This window comes from Myotis myotis, unplaced genomic scaffold (genome assembly GCF_014108235.1).
Source record: "Myotis myotis isolate mMyoMyo1 unplaced genomic scaffold, mMyoMyo1.p scaffold_m19_p_21, whole genome shotgun sequence".
NCBI classification, from domain to species: Eukaryota; Metazoa; Chordata; class Mammalia; order Chiroptera; family Vespertilionidae; genus Myotis; species Myotis myotis.
Window position 1 is genome coordinate 4,466,030 of NW_023416326.1, and position 18,229 is coordinate 4,484,258.

At 44.4% G+C, this 18,229-nt stretch overlaps 1 protein-coding gene across 11 annotated transcripts in view; it reads right to left on the reverse strand.

Annotated features, from left to right (window-relative positions):
- LYST (lysosomal trafficking regulator) overlaps positions 1-18,229 on the reverse strand; it is an 81,906-nt gene that overhangs the window by 34,193 nt on the left and 29,484 nt on the right. For all 11 annotated transcript variants that reach the window (XR_004974996.1, XR_004974997.1, XM_036354564.1 and 8 more), the window contains 13 exons: positions 17,865-17,974; positions 16,941-17,367; positions 15,753-15,897; positions 13,817-13,990; positions 11,973-12,133; positions 11,005-11,195; positions 9,863-10,108; positions 8,195-8,368; positions 6,931-7,080; positions 5,970-6,107; positions 4,649-4,847; positions 2,298-2,429; positions 226-853 (listed from right to left, as the gene is read on the reverse strand). Coding sequence is in view for 9 of the 11 variants with exons in the window: in XM_036354564.1 (XP_036210457.1) it covers positions 226-853; positions 2,298-2,429; positions 4,649-4,847; positions 5,970-6,107; positions 6,931-7,080; positions 8,195-8,368; positions 9,863-10,108; positions 11,005-11,195; positions 11,973-12,133; positions 13,817-13,990; positions 15,753-15,897; positions 16,941-17,367; positions 17,865-17,974 (2,875 nt within the window). In the remaining 2 variants the exon portion in view is untranslated. The remainder of the gene's footprint in view (positions 1-225; positions 854-2,297; positions 2,430-4,648; positions 4,848-5,969; positions 6,108-6,930; positions 7,081-8,194; positions 8,369-9,862; positions 10,109-11,004; positions 11,196-11,972; positions 12,134-13,816; positions 13,991-15,752; positions 15,898-16,940; positions 17,368-17,864; positions 17,975-18,229) is intronic.

Here is an 18,229-nt window from a genome sequence, read left to right on the forward strand (position 1 = left end):
AAACTACAGACTATTTTCTTTGAGAGCTATTTATGGTTTAGCATTTGGTTAAATATGGAACTCAATTTTACCAAGGATTAAAATAAGGAGAAAGGTGTGTTTCTGTTTGCCATCGATGTACATTATATTAAGAAGTGACATAATGAAGACGCTTCTAGAAGCATAGAATTCTTAAAGGAATAGTGAAACACGTGGAGAGGGAGGGCTGGCAGACACGTGTGATACCTGGGAGTGTGTGCGGTGCGGAGGTAGTTGGGCTCATAACCCGGAGAGAAGGCCAGGCTGGCCCAGTCCTCAGCGCTCCTGTCGACCAGGCTGGGCCAGCGGCGCACGGGGGCAGACCCGCTCTGCGAGGGGAAGGCCAGCCCCAGGCTCGCCACGGTGCTCTGGCTGCGCTGGAATGAGGCCAGTCCCCGCAGGTCGTCAGGGCGGCGTGGGTAGGACGCGTCCCCAGGTCCATCACTGTCTGCTCTGGACTCTGCCTCCAACTCCTTCTGATCGACACCGACCCCCGGACACTCCAGCGTTCCTCTGGGGACGCCACCCACGGAGGCTGGTCGGGGAGGGCCAGCGTCCCCCTCACAGACAGCCTCTGCGGACTCGCAGCTGCTGATGGACGCCTCCTCCTCCTCGCCCTGCTTCAGCGTCTCTGAGCTCCCGGGGGAGTTCCACTGCTCAGGCTGGGGAGCCACAGGGCTGCCTGCAGCACTCGGTACCCTGTTAATGCCCCCGTCCGAGCCTCCAGCCAGCGTCTGGGGTGGCACGAGGGAGGACGTGGGGAGCGTGGGCAGGCTTCTGGAACGCCGCAGGCTGGCCCCCGTCCGTGGGGGAATGCTGCCGGAGGAGCCGTGTGCTGGGAAGAGAGGAGAGAAATGCTACCTAAACACCTGGCTGGGCTCCTGCAGGAGGCAACCCGTCCATGTGTCTCTCACATCGATGTTTCTCTCTGTCTCTCCCTCTCTCTCTAAAAATCAATGGAAAAATATCAAGTGAGGATTAACAAAAAAAAGAATTCAGATAGGTCAACGTTCCTAGTAACTGATGTTTACATTCCTCAGTGCCTGAACTTTTTTTCTTTTAACTGTTATTAAAATCTTCTCAAAATGTATGTCTTTTCCCATCTACTTAACAAAACACAGTATTAACTGAATGAGTCAAAATCATGAGGACGGAAGACTCTATGCAGTGAAGTGAGGTGAAACGTAACCCCCTGCGTCACTAGGACAGTCTGGGGAAGTGGAAGGAGTGGGCTTTGCAGCTGCTCCTGGATTCCAGTGACAGTTCTGTGATTAGGGGGCGGGGTCACCACAGAATTCTATGACTGCTGGTTTCTGCACATTAGAGTGAGGGTGTGGAATACTCTATGTGAAGGTTGCTTTAAGGATGAAGTGAGATCATATCAGCTATGCAGCCCGAGACAGCACTTGGGAGGGGAGGTTTCAGTAAAAGCAAGGCCTCAGGCGGGTGCACGGCCAGTTCCCAGCCAGGACACACCCCGATTTTCTCTCTAACAGCGGAGATGAGCGAGCAGGCTGTTGGGGTAGATGAGGAAGCAGCAGAGGGGACTCTGAACACAGAGAAGTTACAGGGCAGCCGGCATGGGCGGCCAGCATAGGGAGACCTGGCAACGGCAGGCCCTCAGCGGGCACTTTCTCAGCAGCTTCGGCAGCGTGAGGACAGTGAGACAGGCAAGCGCAGGGTTTCAGGTCAGGAACACAAAGGCCAGGAGGACAAGCACCTAAAGACGGGGTCAAGGAAGCTGCCGACTAAAGGGATCTGGGCTGGATGGGGAAAACAGGCAGGAGGCAGGTGGGAGGGTGACAGAGAAACCAGCCAGGAGCCTGCTACTGTCTGGGCGGCCCTGCTGCTGCAGGTCCGGGACAGACGTGTGCACCCTGGCAGGTCAGGTGGAGGGAAAGGTCCCAGGAGCAAGGAGCGTGAGGCTGGGTACCGATGGCCACTCTCACGGCAAGTGAGGTCCTCTGGAGTCATGAGCTCAGGTAGGAGGGGGGGAGTAGGCCCAACTGAGCTCTGAGGACAGTGGGAGGTGAGTCAGAAGCTAAAGACAAATGCCCGTGAGAAGAGGGACAGAGCTGCAGATCAAGGTGGCCTGAGCCCATCCGCCCCCAGGCTCTCCTGAGCATGGAAAGCAGGGAAATGGATTCCTGAACACATTCTAACACTTCCATTTGTTTAGTCGGAACATCAGGTGGTGCTGTAGTGATGAAACAGGACACTGCGTAACTGCCTCTACTCAGAACTGAACGGGGTTGTACTTTCATTCTCATTGTTTCTACCTTCAGGCGGGGACGCGGTGAAACCAGAGGGACTGATCAGCATCAGTCCCGGGCGGGGGCCGGCCCTCCCTCCGCTGCTGGAGTGCCTCAGGGACACGATTGAATCCACTTTCTCCTGGAAGATCTTGCCATCTAGAGTCGGAAAATTCACACAGGTTGAGACAGTAACATTTTCAAGGACAAAACAAAAATTTAACTTTAAAAGCAAACCTTACGACAACCTTTTACAAAAATACAAAAGATGTTCCAAGTGAAAAATACAGCACACTTTATGCTAATGCACATCTGACCTGTGAGCACTGGACAATTTCTCACGATAGCTTTGCGAGACTATTACAACTTTCCTTGTGCACTTAGTTATTTCTAGAGTTGGACAGCGAATTTATTCACTTTTTATGATAATCTGATCTCTCTAAGGAGACTGCTCATCTCTCCATTCACTGAGGAAAGGACTCTTTCTTATATTTTTATATAAAAATGCTCTTCAAGGCCCCAAATGACTACAAAACTGATAGCTACAGTTTCATCCTCCTTTCTGAGCTTCACACTTGTAAATTCCAGGCTACATTTCTTAACTGCAACACGAACAGGACAAATCTAAACCTGAATCGTCTTTCTGCCCTGACTTCACTCCCACCCTATTCTCTGGTGGGTGGAAGCCCCCACTTCCCATGCAGAAGGCCGGAGCCACCTGGACCACTGCCTTCCTTCACCCACATCCAGCCACGCTCCAGACTTAGGGACTTCAGTTCCCGTTTCCTGAACTCTCCCCACGCCCCGCACAGTGCTATACACAGGCTCTTAGCACCTCCGACCTGGGTTATGTCACGGATTCTAAATGACGGACAGTGGTCGCCTGCACGTCCTCATGGCTACCCGCTCTCTCCATCAAATGCCGCCCCTGCTTAATGCCTGCCAGGGCTCTCTGCTGCCTCCTGACCTCCCCGGGCAAGAGCACGTCTACGAGAACCTCCATGATCTGGCCCCAGACCCTCTGCAGCCTTTTCCTTACGTTACACTTCAGCCACCTGTTCTCTCAGCGACCTGCACAGCTGTCTGCTGTCCTGGGAGGCCCTTCCCTTCCACTCCTGGTCACCCTCAGGACCCAGAGAGGCACCCTCCTCCAGGCCACACCCCCTCCATGCTCTCTCTGTGCTACCATCAATATACTAGTATATGGCAGCCTTCCACACCAGGTAACTACCTGTTTATGACTCTCCCCGCTTCTAGGCTGCGAGGTCCTTAGGGAAGGGCCCATATTTTACTCATCTTTGCGATGACCCTGCCCCCAGACCTTGAGGGCACGCCGTTCATCACTAAGTGTGCGCTGAACCTGACGCATCAATGTGCCTGATCGCTCCTGGATTTCCACTGCGGCTGAATCGTTCATTCATTTCTTGCCTTCCTTAAAGTGGCTGTGTAACGACCGCTTTTCCTCCCTAAAGTTACTATCCAGCTTTCCCAGGTCTGGGCTTGCTCGCTTTCTCACCACATCACATCTTCTGAGTGCTTCTCAACATCTATGAGCCCACCTGCCTTTCATGCCGGTTCCTCTCTCTCCGCCCTCCCAATGGCATTACTGCCAACAGTTCTCGCCTTCGCCTCCTCTCCCTCCTCTCTCCACCTCCTTCGGTCTCATCTACGCTTGGAGCTTCGACTCACCTCTGGGTGGGAGGTCTCTCTTTCCTGAGTTCGCGGCAGTAACTGACTTCTACCAGATCTTTTTGCTCAAGACAGACACAACAAAACAAAACCCTCCAACGAGCCCTAACTACAAGGCTACCAGTTCCAATTCTTACATCCAAAGACTCAGTGACTATGCCCTTAGAGAAAAAATAAACGATGGTCCCAAACTACATTTATGTTTACATTTCTCACTACTCCGTTACAGACCCCCTATACTTTGTTCTCTATTTTTCCTTTCCATTGTCCCTCCCTTTATGTCATTCTCTTCACCTGGAATGCTAACTCTCGCATCTGCCTATCAAATTCTACCCAAATTCCTCAGTGTCCGATGTGTGAGCTATTCACTTTTCTCGCCCACAGCTGCCGGCAGTGCCCTCGCTCCTCTGAGATCAGGCAGGTCTTCTGTGGTATCTACGAGGTACTCACCAAGGACTGTCTCCTACTGTAGTTGACTGACTTATGCCTCCTCTCCTGGCATTTAAGCTCTCTGAGGGCAGAAACCATGCCTGCTTCATTTCACAGCCCTCTGCCCGTCCCAACCAAGTGTAAGTAGGCAGTTTCTATCACACAGAGGCCATTCAATGGATATCAACACATGTGGATGAAGTGGGAAGAAAAAACAAGAATGGAGACAGCCAAGATCTAGCAATAATGATTATACCTACCTATGTGCAAAGAAAAGTAGAAGTTTGTTGGGTTGTGACAAATGTAAGTATTAGTAGGAGGGTGAACTGCTAAAAGGAAATTGAAGATAATTGTCAATAATTCCAAATCTGGAGGAGATCCAAGGACTTCTGCTATAATTTTCACAAATGATCTACAAACCTCTCGGGGCATGGAGGTAAGCTGCCCCTCTTTGTGTTCCTGAAAAAATAAAAACCAAACTCTCTTTAGATTTATGGTAAACTGTCAACTTCACTTCCATTTTTCATTTAAGCAAGATACTCCTTTTAAGATAGAACTGTGTCGATTTACCTCTCTGGTCTGACCATATCCACCATTACATTGAGTTGCCATTTCTCAATTCAAGCAATTCTGCGATTACAACCATGAAAACCAGCGGCGACGTCACTCCAGCCCATTCTCCTGGGACTGGAAAAGCTGCCCAGCATCCCCACCGGGCCCCCAGGCTGCCCCGTTTGCATTCGGCGCCTGCGCTCACTGCTGGGTGGCCTTGGGCAGAGTTGCTAACTCCAGCATTTTAGAAATAATACGGGAGTGAGACTATATATTGAAATATCCAAATTCATGGGTTACTTTTCTGACATGGAAAGACTGAAGAAAAGCTTCACCCTGTCACATAAACTCACTGCAAATCGGCAGACACGTTTCTAAATGGATATACAAAGCAAGTGACTGGGAGGACCAGTGATGTGGACACGGATCCTAAATATTCAGTCAGCGAGGGGCCCCCCTTGTGGGTGCCAGGCACCGGGGTTAGTGTGATCAACCCTGGCCCCAGGGGGTTTACAGGAGGAAATAAACCGCGATGCCATCATCGACATTAAACAGATGTTCTCTGTATCAGCAGAGTGAGAGCAAGTGGAGAGAGGGGAAGGGCAGGTTGTACTGTTATTGAAGGATGTGGACCAAGGTTTACCTAGCAATCATCGCGCCTCAGGTAAACCTCATCGGCTCCGATGCTGCCACAGTGCAAAGCTGGGAACAAGTTAAACTTTCACTATTTGACGGTCAAGAGACTACACAATTACTCTTATAGCCAACATAACGAAGCATCTCAGAAACTCAGCAGTTGTTCCTCTTTTGTTTGTAACTGAGTTAGGAATAACGACAGTGTGAAGGTCAAAGTATAAGAGGCAGGGGTTGGAAAACTCCCGGACTATTTGCTGAAAGAAGGGCACCAGGAAAGGAGAGAAGCGGGAAAGAGGAACGTTCCATTGACAAGAACTTGAGCCCATAGTACTGGGTTACTACACAGAAGTCACTGCAAAAGACACCTCCCAGAGTAAAGCTACGGGAAAGTACCTGCAGAACCTGACAAGTCAGCAGGAAGTGATGAACGGCTCGCGCTCTCAGCAGCTGCTTGACATTGAACATCTGCAGCGGGTGGTCTGCCCGGATGAGCACTTCCAGGGCCGCCAGCAGCGCCTCCCACACACCTGGCTGCGAACACACACCGACAATGATGTTGAGAAGATGTTCTTCTCTGTATCGAATAAATTCCAAGAGAGCTCACTTCTGGAAAATACTATCCATCCTTGAATACCGGAGGAAGGGGGACGGGAGCACCTAAGGCCGTACTGCATGCAATGTCACCTCACACCCAAGAGTGGCCACTATCAACACAACCACCCTCACACAGAAAACGACACTGTCGGCGAGAAGAGCCACTGGAGCCCCTGCACGTGGGTGGGCTGGTAAAACGGTGCCGCTCTCACAGAAAAGGGTAGGGAGAGTCCTCAAAAATGAACAACAGAAGCACCACCTGGTTCCGCAACCCCACTTGTGGGTGTACATATTCAAACAGACTGAACACAGGGTCTGGCAGAGGCATCTGCATGCCCACGCTCACTGCAGCGTTCTGCACAGTCGCCGAGATGTGGGAGCAACCACACGCCCAGCGGCCGGTGGACGAATAAAGAAAAGGTGGTCCCCACACACACTGGGCCACTCTTCAGTCTTAAAAAGGGAAGAAATCAAGCCAGATGCTACAGCACGGAACGTGAAGACATAATGTTAAGGGAGACAAGCCAGTCACACAAAGATACAGAGTAATTCCACTTAAATGAAGTATCTCAAGTGATCAAACTCATAGGAGGAGAAGGTAGGATGGTGGTTGCAGGGACAGGGGAGGGAGAAATGCGTACAGCGTCAGCCAAGCACACAAGAAGGCTCTAGGTGCAGGTACCGCTGCGTGCACGGGGCGCTTAGCACTAAGAGGGCACATCCCCGCTGTGTGTTGTCACCGTAAGGCGTAAGCACGTGCCTCTGCTTTCCTCCAGACCTTCCAGTCGAGCAGCAGCTCCTCGAGCAGTTTGACATCTTGGATGAGAGCCTTCGACTCCACATCTAACGTGAACTCTCCGTTCTCATCGACATGAAGAATCTCTTCACCACAGCAACCTTCCAGGAGGGTCTATGGAAAATTCGCACCAACACAGGATGCATTAATGATCGATTCATCCCAAAATTCAACAGGAACATTAAGCTTTCAACCTTAGCAATCATAACATTAAATTCAAAGGAAAGCTGCGGGATAATTCAAAATTTCATAAAGTATCTTCAGCTTTTTTGCAAACAATTCAAATAATTAAAAAAACCACACAAACTTCTAAATATCTGTACATGATTACTCAATTTCAAACATGGAATAAAATAAACCACATTCTGCTTTTATTTATTTATTTATTTATTTATTTATTTTTTTAAATATATTTTATTGATTTTTTACAGAGAGGAAGAGAGAGAGATAGAGAGTTAGAAACATCGATGAGAGAGAAACATCGATCAGCTGCCTCCTGCACATCTCCTACTGGGGATATGCCTGCAACCCAGGTACATGCCCTTGACCGGAATCGAACCTGGGACCTTTCAGTCCGCAGGCCGACGCTCTATCCACTGAGCCAAACCGGTTTCGGCTGCTTTTATTTTTTAAATTCAGTAAGTCTGTTAGGCGACCAAACCTTTCCGCCAAAGTGGCCAGGATCTATGCCACAACGTTTAGATCCCGACAAGCTGAAGAGTTGGGGGCTGGGGCCCAGGGAGGCAGCACCCTGAGCTTTAGCACCAGGCCCTCAGAGAGAAAGGCCTTCGCGGTGTTACTAAGTGCTTTAGCTAGGAAGGGATGTGAGTGCACGATGGCAGCTGGATCGTGTAAGAGCGGCGTGGCCTCAGGGGAAGTTACCACTGTGTCAGGAGAACCATGGGAGCGAGCAACCACAGTGCCTGAGGGTCTCCGTTCCACACCTGGAGGTGAGGGGCCCCCTAGAGACATCTCCGAGCTCATGCAGACCCACCATCCCACAAGGATTTTTCTCTCTCACTCTTCTAAAATGTCTTAGATAAAATAAAAGTGTAATTATTGAAATGGCCGAACAAAACCAGAGAGTACCTTAGTTTGATTCAATGTGTGCTATTGCGATGCCTTCATTTCTTCAGGAATAACTGAAACACGAGTTGGGAGACTTCGGGAAGAGAGAGCACCCCTCACTGCACAGGACACCATGAGAATCAACTCTACGAGGACGTACCTTCAGGATGTGAAAGCCAACAGTGCACTTTGGTTTGGTCAGCACCTGATGGATCATGGAGAGCCCATGGCAGTTCTCCAGCTCCTGTATTCGCTGCTGGTTGTACCTAATTAATGAGAGTATAACTCGAAGTGCTAGCGCTTGCGTTTCTTCACAGCTACTGAGTTCCACAACCTAAAAAAAAGGAGATTTTTTTTCTGATTTGTTGAGAGTAAAAATTTAACATGTGACTATCTACCATGACGTGATTAATCCATCAGTTTCATTTCAAAGTTTATTTTTTATTGCTCATACTTTGTAATTATTTAAGAATTATAAATAAACAAAACTGAAAGACAAACTCTATGCCATTTGGTCTCTAAAATAACAAATAAACTAAAACAACTAACAACCTTAGAAGTCAGTGGCATTTTGAAATTACACAAGCTATAAACATACATCACAAAATGACGAGGAGTTAAATGAAGAACTTTTACTTTTAAAATACTAGGGGAAATCTTCAACCAGATGTTATGCAAAAAAAAAAAAAAAAAAACCAGTCTGAAAAAGGCAAAAGAGGGGAAAAAAGATAGCTTAGGGTATGGTGAGTCAACTGCTAACAAAATATTTATAAAAACACTAATAATAACAAACATTGATATGGTCCCTTATTACAAAATTGAGAAAAAATGATTCCATTAAAGAAAGAAAGCCAGGCAGGGAGACTGGAAATTTGATTATGTTGCAGAAGTTATACTTGAGATAAGACTCTGAAGATGGAAGATGCTCAGAGCTGCTTCAGTTAGACAAGGATACGAGTGCACAGGAGGCAGAGATGGCTCATAGCAAAGAGAGGTCGGGGCCCCTGCCTTGGATTCCAGCCATCCCTGCAACAGTCAGTGCACACTGCGGACTGCCTAACTGCCCCAGGAAAGGCACTCGCTGCCTCAGACGACTGCATGAAACAGATAACCAAGCAATTTATGCTAATATAGCACTCATCGCGTGAGTCAAACTTTTTATATTTCTCCTCTTTAAAAAAACTTCAAACTCCAATAAACTAAATTATTTTTAAACTTATTTGTTGCCCCTTGGGTTTTCCCACACCTCTGGAAGCTTCAAGGGAAAAACAAGTTTCAGAAGCCTTATTTTAAAGAGTACATTTCTTCTGTATTGTCACTACAGCATGCGTTTCTATCTCACAGGCCATTCTAATCTTATAATTTAACATTCAATTGTTTTAATTACATTTTGGGATAAAAGAAAACTTCTAAAATCTTCATGACTTAAAAGATTAAGCATGTGTGGAAGAAAGCTTGATGACACATTAAATAATGTGAGATTTTTTTTAAAAATATGTCTTTATTGATTTTAGAGAGAGAGGGGAGGAGAGAGAAACATCAATGTGAGAGAGAAACATCGATCGGCTGCCTCCCGTACATGCCCCAGCCAAGGATGGAACCTGCACCCTGGGCATGTGCCCTGGCTGTGAATCAAATTGCAACCTTTTGGTGCATGGGAGGGCGCTCCAACCAGCTGAGCCACACTGGCGAGAGCGTGTGACCTTTTTCATCTTAAAAGTGTAACATAGGTGATGTATAGTTTTTTTTTATAATCAGAAAGAAACCCTAACATTTATCAGTCAAAGGAAGTTTCTCTTTAAGTGAAACGAAAAGCAATGACTCCTACCCTGGCGAAGAGAAAAACGAAGATCCCGGTGCCCCCGATCTCGTGCAGGACGCCCTGGAGAGTCTCACACTCAGCGGGCCGCAGGCTCTTCAGCTGGTGGGGTTCCAGCGAGACGCTCTGCACGTCCTTCGAGCTGAAGGGCCTCTGGGAGAGCGGGGCTCTCGCCTGACCTTTAAGTCTAATGACCGGCTCGTAGATGGTGTACTGAGCAGGGCAGCTTGATGTGTAGACAACCGAAAGGCTTTCCTGAAACACAAACCGTTTCCCTCAGAAAGGAAGCAAAGCTTAGGAAGCTATCAAATAGCAAGTAAATCCTCCAAAGTAAAAGACACCCAGCAAATCTTTTCTTTGTTTAAAGAGACAGACACACTAAACAAGGTGAGCGTGAGCCCCAAGGCGGCCCCCACAGAGGAACAGGTGTAAGCTTAGTGACCAACAGTGAAAACTCAGCAGGGCTGAGGTTCCAGCTTTGATCGTTTTAGAATAAACATGAAATTATACTCACTATCCCCACTGACAACAGCTAATGCTATGCCACCCCCATTGCATGCCCATGCCAGCCACTGCTCTACCCACGTAAATATTAACCGATCTTTACAACCTCATGAGATCAATGTAATTCTTTTCCTTTCAGTTTGCTGCTGGGCTTGAATTTAAAGGTAACTGCACACATGCAATATAAAGATGATGTATTATGGAATTATATTTGAAATCTATGTAATTTTATTAACCAATGTCACTTCAATCAACTTAATAAAATTAAAAAAAGAAAAGTGACTAAGATCAGAGATTGCTTTATATGAGAATAAAGCCCCAGACCATCAGCCCACCTGACTAAAACCCAATAGAACTTTCAGTATATCTCCCGTACAGAGAGGAATTTCGAACAGCTTCTGGCTCCGTTACCTGACCCACTGGGCATATACCCCAGGACCCCCCAGTGGATGCCTGAAATCACGGACAGTACTGAGCCCTATATGCACTGTGCTTTTTCTTATACATACGTTTCTCTGATAAAGTTTAATTTATAATTAGGCACAGTGAGAGAATAACAACAATAATAAAACAGAACACAATAATACACTGTAGTAAACATACATATGTGTAGTTACTATAAAGTTAAACATAAAATGAAAACTTACAATTAAGAGACTAATGTCCACATCTTTCTTGGTCATAAAAAGCTCTCTGATTTGGTCACATTGCAAAATGTCTTTATTGATGTATTTGGAGTAGTCACTCGCAGGCGTGCCATGTTTACACGGCATTATGGAGGTGTGGCTGGGTCCGCAAGCATAGAGGTAGAAGGCCTCCTGGGAACCAACCTTAGCTCCTGAATAGCAAAAAGATACAGTTACTGATTCAAAACATTCCAACCAGGATTTTCCACAAAAAGCAAGAAAACAACCATTTTTTATGCCAGATTCTTTTAGTTGTTTACTATATCTTATAAAATTGACTAAAGCCTCAATTTCCAAATTGATGGAAGATGAATTAATATATATAAAGTTAGCTCTTGATAAAATTAAATAATGAAGTTTCTATTTTCTCCTTAAACTAGAAAACAGGGTGGTTTTTGTTTTATTTTTTCAATAAATGGAAAGTATACCTCAGTAAATTCCTTTTTAAAATGAAATGATTTGATATCTTTAGTCCTTCCATCCATCTATTCAATAAATACTGTCTGAATGCTACTATGTGTCAGGTTTAGTGCTGTATTTTCTTAAAATCATGTATTTCTTTTCCTTAAATTTTGGTATTTTTATAGAATATACTGAAATTATAAAAGAGGCAACCGTTCTAGGTTTACCTGTCACAATACTGCATTTCCCAGGATTACAAAATAAACTTGATTTAAGATAAGCTTCTTTTTTGGGGGGTAGTGAGTAGGATGTGTACCGCTGCATTAAATGCACATCTCAATTTTAAGAAACATTTAGATTATAAAAATGTTAAAATATTTAAAAAGTCATCTTGAAATCTAGGAAATACAGTACTTATTAAGTATAAGTAAAGAAAGAGTGGTTAATATTTAATCCAGGATAATTTACTAGTTTGATACATGTTAGTGGAGAGAAAAATTAGGAAACACTTTGAAGGGGAAATGTACCATTGAAGAGGAGCAAATTTCCCAGGTGCCATCTTCCAGCCAATGGCAAAACCTCCTCTTGGGACGATAAACTGTGGCCGATCATGCAGAATGTCTTATTGCTGTCTGATGACAAACTTGTTCTTCTTGGAAGCATGAAATCCAAAGTAACATCCGGTTTCCTACAGTAAAACAAAGTTAGAGCAATCACTCAGTGAGGACTAAGTACTAAGTACTTTTAAAGCATGAGGTTGTTTAATAATGGGAAATGCCTGAACAGTCTCCTGGGTTCAGTATCAAACACGTAACGGGAGAAAGACATCTGACTCTGTTGTCTCTAAGGTGCTGGCTGCCCACAAGCCCCAGAAACGGGAGCAGAATGGAGGTGCCTGAGGGTCGGGCCCCAGGCCACGGGAAGGGGCCACGTGACTTCTGCACACGCACAACCCAACCACCTCCCCCGAATTTTACCAAGATGTCTCCCATTTTGGTAAATAACTCCTAACGTCTCAGGTCCTTCTTTGAGACCTTCAACGACTCAGGAAAAAACAGTATCACTTCTTCAGGTTTTGCCCTGACTCACCACTGAAATGCCAGTGTTTTTTTGTATTTTCTGGTGTGTTTTTTCAATGCTAAGTCATCATGGAGCTTTTGATTCGTCTCTTGTTTTTGCAGGAATCCTTACAGGAAGAGATAAAACTAAGGCTTTCTCATCGAGACCCTTGCTGGGGGGACTTCATCGAGACTTGGGGTGCCAGGCTCTATCCCTATCGTAGGAATGTTTTAAACTCGACATGAAGATAATGAAGGTCACTTCTAAATGCAAAGTGTGTGACGAAGATAAAGACTTAGAATAAACTAATCTGGTTAGTTCTTAATGAGAAATGATACTTTGGTATACATTTATTTTAAAACCTTCCCTAAGGCTTTGTGTTCCATGTTTAACATGAATGTATCTGTTTATAGGAATGCTTTTTAATAAAGGAAATGAGCTACCTTCTTTTTTTCATTGTGGTTTAAATAACATAACATTAGAGATAACTTCCATCACTGCCTCTATCTGGACAAAATAAATGGCTGTAACTGGAACACTACTGACACCTAGTGGCAGTGTGATAATGATCAATGCAACATGAATCAAACAAATATTAAGTATTTACTATGTACCATATCTTCCTATCAGATTTGTGTGCTGTTAATCAAATATAAGTTAATAGAAAATAAGTTGTTTTTCAATGTTATGATATATTATTAAAATGGCCTTTTAAAATGTACTATTTGTAGAAATCATTCTATGTTAGTTCTGAAAGTGATAAAGGCAGTACCAAATTTCAATCAACAGAATAATATATGTGCCCTTGGTCACTTGCTCATTACTCGGTGAACAGATTAAATCATTAACTTGTATCAAATGGCAAAAAAGTTCCTTCAAGGTGATGCAGAAATAAGTGGGCTTATATTTTTCTCTAGTCATTCTAATTTTATTTGAATCCCTAATTTTAATTTAGGTATTAAAGCCTTATTGGTCAATTAAAATAATCCTTCCAGGCTAATTTTATAATATATCGGCTTGAAGGACAAAACTATAGTGCCTTGATGTAATATATATTCCACATAAATGTCTAAATGTCCAAATTTCTGTATTGCTCCCCTAAACCCAGATATTAATTTCCAACAATTACTTCTATGGGAAATTGCTTTTGAATGGAAGTGATAAACAGGAAAATATCTGACTCTGACCTAGGTTCCTATGTTAACATAGGAAGTTGATCTGTAGTGTTCCATAAGTTGTTTTAGAAGCTATAACAGACTGACCTTAAAATTGTAACTGAGGTTAACAAGTATTTACTAAAACTGTTTCATACCTCTGTCCAGAGACCCACATGGAGATTTTTCCATGAAGATTCTTTTTCCCCTGGGGATGCTGGAAGTAGGTGAGCACTAAATGTTGCCATTTTCTTGGGAGGAAAACATTCTCCAATGATTCAGCCTGAGCTAGTAAAATAGCTTTTGCATCATCATTTGAATCCACACACAGGCTGCAGAGGAGAGAAAAGGTATAAGCTGAAAACATGGAATCTCAGATCTCATGTACAACTACAATTGCAGATATTTAAGTGAGATGAAAAACCAGTTCTATTTTTAAACTAAATTTAAAAATCAGTAGGTCTTTGTTTTATACCATAATCTGCTTAGTTCTTTTATTCTATTACTAGAGGCCTGGTGTACAAAATTCGTGCACTTGGGGGAGGGGGAAGGCCCTTCAGCCCGGCCTGTGCCCTCTTGTAGTCCAGGAGCCCCATGATTGATCGCCCCGCAAAGGGAGGCCCTGTCCACCTGCCTCAGCGCTGCCGGCCAGGTAACCTGGACCTCCCTCTTTGAGGCAATCAAGGAGTTCCCCTGATTGATCGCCCCACCGGCTGGTGGCCTGGGCCTCCCTCTGCAGGGCAATCATGGGGCAATGGCGGGGGCCCCCGACCAATCACATTGCACCCGCCTTGGTTGGCCTGGCGCCAGTGCGTGTCATAGGGTGGTTATCCAGACAGTTGTTCTACTGTTCAGCCATTTGGTCGATTTGCATATTATGCTTTTATTGTTATAGATTACCTCAACTCATGAACTAAAATAGAGTAGGTTCATTTGCTAGTGTTAATAATTTAGGCAATAATTTTCAGAATTCAATTTGCAAAAAAAACTTTTTTCTTTACTATTTATAGTCATTGCCCATTTAGAAATTATAATATCATATTTGGTTCATACATAAATTAATACATGTTGTACATAAATGTCCAAATGCTGGGATGTATTGGAGGTCTAACCTACATGAGGAATTGCTGAGAAAAGTAGGATATAATATGTATATACAATACCTAGTAACCTTTAGAACTTTTACAAAGCATATCCCTAAATAACATTGTTTACTTAGTTTTAAGTTTCATAAAAATAGCCACATACTATTCATACTCAATACAAACAAAAGATTTGTATCTAAATGCCGGGACTGACCAGCAGACCCTGAGCTACGGATGAATGATGACTCTGACACACATTCTGTGAAAGAGAGGGCTAAGGGACTGCCTGGCTAAAGGAAACAGATAGCCCCGTTTGCCTGCCTCCTTAGGCTTTTATTGCAGCAACAGCGTGAACGAAAATTAACCTCTAGATTCTATCAGCAGGGTAAGTATCCTTGAGAAAACACATGCATCTATAGTGTCTTTTAAACAAGGACGTTTTGAATCTAAACATAAAGATTCCAGTAAAATACCCAGGGGCTCAGACTTGTTTGGAAAAGTCAAGGCAGGGTCTGCTGCCTTCGGCAGGTTCCCCTAGAGGCCTCCGACCTTTCAGAGAATCCTCCTTACAGACTTTCCAACTAAGTCCCATGCTTCCCCACATCTAAACTAGCTAACAAAGGAGGTAGGAAAGGGACAAGCTAGCAAGGAGATCTTAAGCTTTTTAGATAATGGCTATTAAATATATGATCTGCATGGAAACCACTGTCTGATATTAACAACCTCCTAGGATCATTGCCATCTGAAAGAATGCTTCCATAGATTGGACTTCAGTAAGGATTTGGTCTAAAATCTGAAAATTAACGTAATCTACTTTAGAGTTTAATTATAGATTTTTAGATAGAACATATTGTTACAAAGTGGTATTACAAGCTATTAAACTGTATCTCCTCTTTAAATAAGATTTTTGTTTTGCTATGATGATCTTTATTAGCAGATTTTACACTATGTCTCTTACATGAACTATTTAAACACTTGCCCTATGCACAGGAGTGGGGGTAATCGTTACCGAAAGATGAAGGTGCCAGTGAGGGGCTCAGCCCACACTTGGATCATCAGCGCTTTGGATCCCAATGAAATCAGGTGAATGCAGCCTCCCTCTACGAGCCTCTCACCAGGATGTGCGTGCTCTGCACCTTCTGGCCTGTCGTTCTCTATGAAAGAAAGATGTTAGAATGATCTGTAAAGCAGTTGATAAAAACTGAGTGGAAAGTGAATTTAAAAATATACAAAGCATGCTTGTTTATTTGTATTATTTACCCACAATGGCCTGTTTTAAACAATAGAATTTCCAAAGTTTAGATGTTAATTAACTCCAAAAAAGCACCAGGAGTGAAGTAGTAAATGAGTGCATTAAGAGTTACTTAATTTTTTTTCTAGTTACCATATATTTTAAAACATTTAATGACTTCTAATGCTAAGTGAAGTAAGCCAGTCACAGAAAGACAAATACCCTGTGATCTCCCTTATACGTGGAATCTAATGAACAAAATAAACTGGCCAACAAAACAGAAACAGAGGCCTGGATCCATGGAACAGACTGATGGCTGTCGGAGGGGAGGGTGGATGAAAGAAGGTGGAAGATTAGCCAAAGAACATATACCCACAGCCCGTGGGCACAGACCACTCACAGTGTGGTGATGGCCAGCGGAAAGGGGGCGAGAGACAGGGGCTGGGTGGAGGCAAACAAAGGTGGGGAAAATGGGGATATCTGTAGTAGTGTCATCAATAAAGAATATAAAAAGAATAATAAAATATATGATAACTGAAGACTAATTGTAGGAATGATTTGACCAACCGTGAGTCACCACAGTAAACTACTACAATCTGAGCCACGATTCTTTTATGAATGGGATGGGCTAACATCAGGAGACGCCCTAATCCAGGAATGGCACCAGGGAAGAGGCAGGAAGTGGGGCTGGTGACCTCCACAGCAGCAGTATGTGTGGTGTGTGCCCTCCCCCTCCCACATGGGCACGCACACAGACACACACACACTCACAGAAAAGTACAGGAGAAAATGGAGTTTTTAAGGCTGTCTGACAACTCCGGCTATGGGAAGTTAGGACCTGCCATTACTAAGGCATTTAAGGAGAATAACATGTTAAGAGCAAGTTAGAACATGGCTATATTCTTACTGTCAACCAAAATCGCCACCCGAAAAAGCTGAGTATAACAGATAACACAGTCGCCATACCTGCTCCCTCAAAACTACTATCTCGTAAACTTAACGACTTCTTTCTTTTCCTGATCTTCCTTCGGTTTTCTGTGCAACTCTCGGCTTCATGGACGCACTCCACGTTGAACCACAGTGAGACGCTGAACCCCTCCGAGAGATGCGGCCAGCAGTTCTGGCCCAGCAGGGGCAGGTGCACGGGGGCCACGTGCCAGGAGGACAGCAGCTGCTGGGGAACACTGTCACTGTCCACTTCCTTCCTGCTCCTTGACACACGTGCTCTTCTCCACAAGCCCATGGCCTTACTGCTGAGAAGCCCAGGACACTTTGGTGATGAAACACCGTTGCTTAAATTCAGAGTGTGTAGGAAAGGGAAGGTCAGATACTGTAAAGGGCTCACAGCAGCATCACTTTCAACAATTTTCAGAATACCCAGGAGAAGGATTTCCTAGAGAAAAAGAAAAACAAATAAAACGTTACAATAATGTTACAAGGAAGATAATAATCCTGAAATTCAGGTTACGAATGAACAAACATACCCATACACATATCAACGCAGGAGCTGCCCCCTGGTGGTCAGTGCGCTCCCATAGGGAGAGCATCATAGAAGCCCGGCTCACAGATGGTGAGTTCAGCGGCAGGGACAGGAGCCTCTCCCACCTCTGTGGCAGCGCTAAGGATGCCACCCGAGGGCTCCCAGACTGTGAGAGGGCACAGGCCGGGCTGCGGGAGCCCCGCCCCTGCCCCCCCCCCCCCCCCCGTGCATGGATTTCGTGCACCGGGCCTCTAGCAATAAAATATAAAATAATTGGGAACTTCACAAATAATAACACAGAGTTGACTATATAATTAGCACAACAAAAGAGAGGGCTTAGTGATTTTCAAATGCGTTTTAAAATATTCTATTAAATATCAGCGGCAAAAAAGAAATTGTGGCATATTTACTGTACAAGGAGATTTCTCCAGAAATATTCTCAAAAGAAGGGTTAGCTCTTCTGAACATGTTCTTGAGCTCATCAAAGATACCAACAGATCCACCAGTCCTCTCTGGCACGCTGAGATAAAGACAGACAGACAGGGGAAAGTTAAAGCCAAATGCACAGCTAATTAAAGAAACGAATAAACAATTTCACTGGAAAAGATAAAATACTATTGTCACATTTTAAATGGATTATAAACAACCTAATAACCCAAACATTTGCTGAAGAAATAAAATATGATTAAATACAAACTAACCAACTTACAAAAAAACAAGAAAATCACTTTCCTTAATGATCAGTTAGCTCCAAGTCAAGTAAAGGTATTATTTA